This window comes from Rhinopithecus bieti, unplaced genomic scaffold (assembly GCF_001698545.2).
Source record: "Rhinopithecus bieti isolate Rb0 unplaced genomic scaffold, ASM169854v2 scaffold_7967, whole genome shotgun sequence".
Lineage (NCBI taxonomy): Eukaryota > Metazoa > Chordata > Mammalia > Primates > Cercopithecidae > Rhinopithecus > Rhinopithecus bieti.
In genome coordinates, this window is record NW_016806112.1 from 4193690 (window position 1) to 4198596 (window position 4907).

General features: G+C 41.5%; 1 protein-coding gene across 1 annotated transcript; it reads left to right on the forward strand.

Annotated features, from left to right (window-relative positions):
* The first annotated feature begins 509 nt into the window (after positions 1–509).
* Positions 510–4205, forward strand: ZBTB6 (zinc finger and BTB domain containing 6). Its single transcript, XM_017874804.1, has 2 exons — positions 510–617; positions 1781–4205. Exon 2 carries the CDS (start codon positions 1790–1792, stop codon positions 3062–3064), a length of 1275 nt encoding a protein of 424 aa, XP_017730293.1. The 5' UTR covers positions 510–617; positions 1781–1789; the 3' UTR covers positions 3065–4205.
* Positions 4206–4907: the final 702 nt, after the last annotated feature.

The following is a 4907-nucleotide window of genomic DNA, read 5'->3' on the forward strand; positions in this document are numbered from 1 at the left end:
ACTCAAACCCCGTCTCCAATTCCCATGTTCAGGAGGACTCACAAAAGGAAACGGCTCGGGCTGGGCGCGGTGGCTGAAGCCTGTAATCACAGCACTTATGGAGGTCGAGGGGGGCGGATCACCTGAGGTCAGGAGTTCCAGACCAGCCTGGCCAACATGGTGAAACCGCGTCTCTACTGAAAATACAAAAATGAGCCGGGCGTGGTGGCGGGCGCCTAATACCAGCTACTTGAGAGGCTGCGGCGCGAAAGTCGCTTGAACCCGGGAGGCGAAGATTGCAGTGAGCGGAAATCGCGCCATTGCACTCCAGCCTGGGCAACAAGAGCGAAACTCTGTCTTAAAAAAAAAAAGGGGGGGGGGGGGCGGGGAACGGCTCCAGTGCCGAAACTGGGACATGAGAGATGGGGCTTGCCGGCATTCAGGTGCCTTTCTGTCATTCCAAGAGGGTGGAAGTGAGGAAGGGAGACCGTCTCAGAATGTCCTTCCGGGGCGCCCAGAGGGCCCCAGTGAAGAATAAAGCTGGTTGGCACCGGATGTGTTTTCTTCCTGGCTAAGTCCATCTTCCGGCCTGGGCAGACGCTGCCGCGGAATCCTCGGCTCTGTAGTTTTTTGAGTCGGTGAGTGAGTGCAAGGGAGTTTCCTCAGGTGGGGGGTGCCTGAGGAAGAGGAAGAGGAGGAGGAGGAGGAGGACAGCTGGGCTCGGCCCCGGAGTGGCTAATCTGGTGCTGCAACCAGTTGGCCGACAGGGCCTTGGCCCTTCGCAGGGTTGCCTCGAGAATACCTGTGTGCTGAACCTGGGATCCGGTTTCAGTTCAGCAGATGTTCCCTGAGCTCCTCCTGCTCTGTGTGGGCCCCTGTGCTCGGTGCAGGAACACAGATGAATCAGGCACCATTTCGCGGTGCTCAGAGAGCAACTGACTCTCTGGTGGAAACGGGAGGTGGAGTCATATTAGTTTTACTTGATTGGGCTTAAAGGAGCCTAATCACTAGCTGGAAAAAGGAACTGGAAACGCGAATGTAAAAATGTGTATTCCTGTCTTTTGTTTGGGCAATGATGGAAAATTTAGTATGAACGAGGTTCGAGTATGAAAAAGAGAATGGAAGATGATAAAGCCATAAAGATGGGTTATGGCCAAATCGTGATGGGTCTCGTATTCTTCCCTAAGAAATTTGGTCTGTCCCGGAGGTAGAGGAGAGCGATGGAAGATTTAAAAGGGAAATTAAAAAACAAACAAAAACCCTAAGGGATGTTAATCCTGGTAGCACTCAGGAGGGTAATCTGGCATATAGAAGAGTGTGGTATAAAGGAGATCTGTTGGAAGATATTGCAGTTGTCCAGGTGAACCGGAAAGGGGACCTGTTGTAGTGGTGGGCAGTAGGAAGTTTGGACATTATGTTAAGGTTTGTAATTGGGGATATTATGTTAAATCAACTTTGTGGTGGTCATGCTCATTATTGGATACTCCAAATTGACAGATTGTTCTTGACCACAACGCAAACAACATTTAGCAAAAGAAACAAACTAGAAACCGTTCACTACAATTCAGTGTAATAAACGTTGTAACAAAGTTAGGAAAAATGTGCTATGAGATCATAGAGAAGTGCATTATAAAGTTCTCAGTTTTGAGATGGTGGCATAAGGGTTCATAGCACCTAGATTAGACTTTGAACCTCCTTTCCCTAATTCAGGTTTGGGGTTTTTTGTTTGTTTTCACTATTACAGCATGAGAAAGCATTCCCTATCCTTATTACATCAATGTTTGTATTTTATTTTGCTTAGATTGTGATCATGGCTGCTGAGTCTGATGTTCTGCATTTCCAGTTTGAACAGCAAGGAGATGTGGTCTTGCAGAAAATGAATCTTTTGAGACAGCAGAATTTATTTTGTGATGTATCAATTTACATTAATGACACTGAGTTCCAGGGGCACAAAGTGATTTTGGCTGCTTGTTCCACTTTTATGAGAGATCAGTTTTTACTCACACAGTCAAAACATGTCAGAATCACCATCTTGCAGAGTGCAGAAGTTGGCAGAAAATTGTTACTGTCTTGCTATACTGGAGCACTTGAAGTTAAAAGGAAAGAGCTTTTGAAATACTTGACTGCTGCCAGTTACCTTCAAATGGTTCACATTGTGGAAAAGTGCACAGAAGCTTTGTCAAAGTATCTGGAAATTGATCTTTCTATGAAAAACAACAACCAACACACTGACCTGTGTCAGTCTTCTGATCCTGATGTTAAGAATGAAGATGAAAATTCTGATAAAGACTGTGAGATAATCGAAATTTCAGAAGATAGTCCTGTAAACATAGATTTCCATGTTAAAGAAGAGGAAAGCAATGCTTTGCAGTCTACAGTAGAGAGTCTGACATCAGAGAGAAAGGAAATGAAGTCACCAGAGCTGTCTGCGGTAGACATAGGTTTTAAAGATAATGAAATTTGTATCCTTCACGTAGAATCCATCAGTACAGCTGGTGTCGAAAATGGGCAGTTTTCACAGCCTTGTACCTCTTCAAAAGCAAGCATGTATTTCTCTGAAACACAGCATTCATTGATCAATTCTACAGTTGAGAGCAGAGTGGCTGAAGTTCCTGGGAATCAAGGTCAGGGCTTATTTTGTGAGAATACTGAAGGAAGTTATGGTACAGTGAGTGAGATTCAGAATCTGGAGGAAGGTTATTCACTGAGGCACCAGTGCCCCAGGTGTCCTCGAGGCTTTCTTCATGTTGAAAACTATCTACGCCACCTTAAAATGCATAAACTATTCTTATGCTTACAGTGCGGGAAAACATTTACACAGAAGAAAAATCTCAACCGACACATTCGAGGACACATGGGCATACGGCCCTTTCAGTGTTCTGTGTGCTTGAAGACGTTCACTGCTAAAAGCACACTTCAGGACCACTTGAACATACACAGCGGGGATCGGCCATACAAATGCCACTGTTGTGATATGGATTTCAAGCACAAGTCTGCTCTCAAAAAGCACTTAACCTCTGTCCATGGCAGAAGCAGTGGTGAAAAACTATCTAGGCCTGATCTCAAAAGGCAAAGTCTACTATAATTATAATCACAGACTTGTTATATAAAGTTTGTATTATTCTATTAGGCAAGTCTTTCTATAGAGATGCAGCATTTGTAATATTTCATCCCCCCAATCTTTGTTTCTTATATTTGGTTGGCTTACACGTAATCATTCTTTCTGAACTTCTAACAGTTCCAAAGTTATGGGAGGCACAGTAAAGCTGATGGGATTCTGTCTCATCTCATACATTACATATAAGTCTCAGTAGTATCCCTAGAGAAATAGAGTTGCTTTCTTACACATTCTTGATTCTAGTGGCAAAGGATCCAGCAGTATTTGCAGATTCTGATTTGGAGTCTCTAGGTAACTGATTTAAGTGTAAAATCCAATCATATAAAAACTAATGAATTAGGATAACAAGAAGAGAAAATAAAGGTAAAAACACTATTATGTATTTCTAGTCACTTTAGAACAGATGGCACTAAGAAAAAAATTTTTTTAACTTTTCTTGGATTCCAAACTAAACACCAAGATACTTTTCATTTTAAAATGTATAAAGTAACAATTCAGATTCACTTGGGAATAGCAGATTTTTTTTTATAAAGGGTTAACATTCCTTAAAATACTTTTATTTCCAGGCCTTATTAGTATACATATTTAAGAAATGGTTAATTGGGCCCAAGTTTCTTGATTTTATTTAATACAATTGGATTAATAATTTTGTGGCCAGTAAAATTATACCATTGGCATGAAGCTGTGAAAAATGAGAAATTCTACCTTTACCAAAGATATCTGTTCTACTGTTTTAAAACTTCTTCTCTACTTTATTTTTTATTTAACATGAAGTAAAATTGAAATTTCTTCCTGGTTTATAGTTCTGTGAATTTTAACACAAAAAGATTTGTGCACCACTACAGCAATCAATACAGAACAGTTTCTTCACTCAACAGCTCTCTCATGCCATCCCTTTGTAGTCAGCTCCTTCTAGCTCTAATCCTGGCAACAGTTCTCCGTCACTATTATTTTGCCTTTTCTGGACTGTCATATAAACAGATTCTTATGGTATGTTCCTTCTTGACATGCTTTTTCACCCAGCATAATGACTTTGAGGTTCATCCATATCATTTTATTTATTTATTTATTTATTTATTTATTTTTTGAGACGGAGTCTTGCTCTGCCACCCAGGCTGGAGTGCAGTGGCCGGATCTCAGCTCACTGCAAGCTCCGCCTCCCGGGTTCACGCCATTCTCCTGTCTCAGCCTCCCGAGTAGCTGGGACTACAGGCGCCCGCCTCATCGCCCAGCTAGTTTTTTGTATTTTTTAGTAGAGACGGGGTTTCACTGTATTAGCCAGGATGGTCTCGATCTCCTGACCTCATGATCCGCCCGTCTCGGCCTCCCAAAGTGCTGGGATTACAGGCTTGAGCCACCGCGCCCGGCCCATCCATATCATTTTAAATTTTGAATTGGCAATATATATTCTAGCTGTTACTAGATGAGCAATTTAAAAAGGGGTAGCTTTAGTGTTGTATTTTTTCATTTACATTAATGGAATTTCCATTCATTATGGGTTGATAAGAATCTTAACCATCCCTAGAGTTTTATATTTCCAAAAATACGTCAAAAGGAAAACCATGACTGTATGATTATTTTAGTGACAGTCATATTTGAGATGGTGTTCCAAGCCATAGTTCTCTAATATCCCCATCTACATATCATACAAAACTTTAAAAAATTATTTTAACAAAGATTAAAATATACTGCAGGGCAAATAATACTCTTTAAAACACAAGAACTGCTTTTGGTAAAGAAGCCTGACTAGATGCATCTTACTTTTAAGCTGTTCTAGTCCTCCTCTAGTTAACTTAGCTTTATGTAGAAT

Bases quoted from the DNA above. Each gene is read 5' to 3' on its own strand.
- ZBTB6 (XM_017874804.1), top strand. From the start codon at position 1,790: ATGGCTGCTGAGTCTGATGTTCTGCATTTCCAGTTTGAACAGCAAGGA.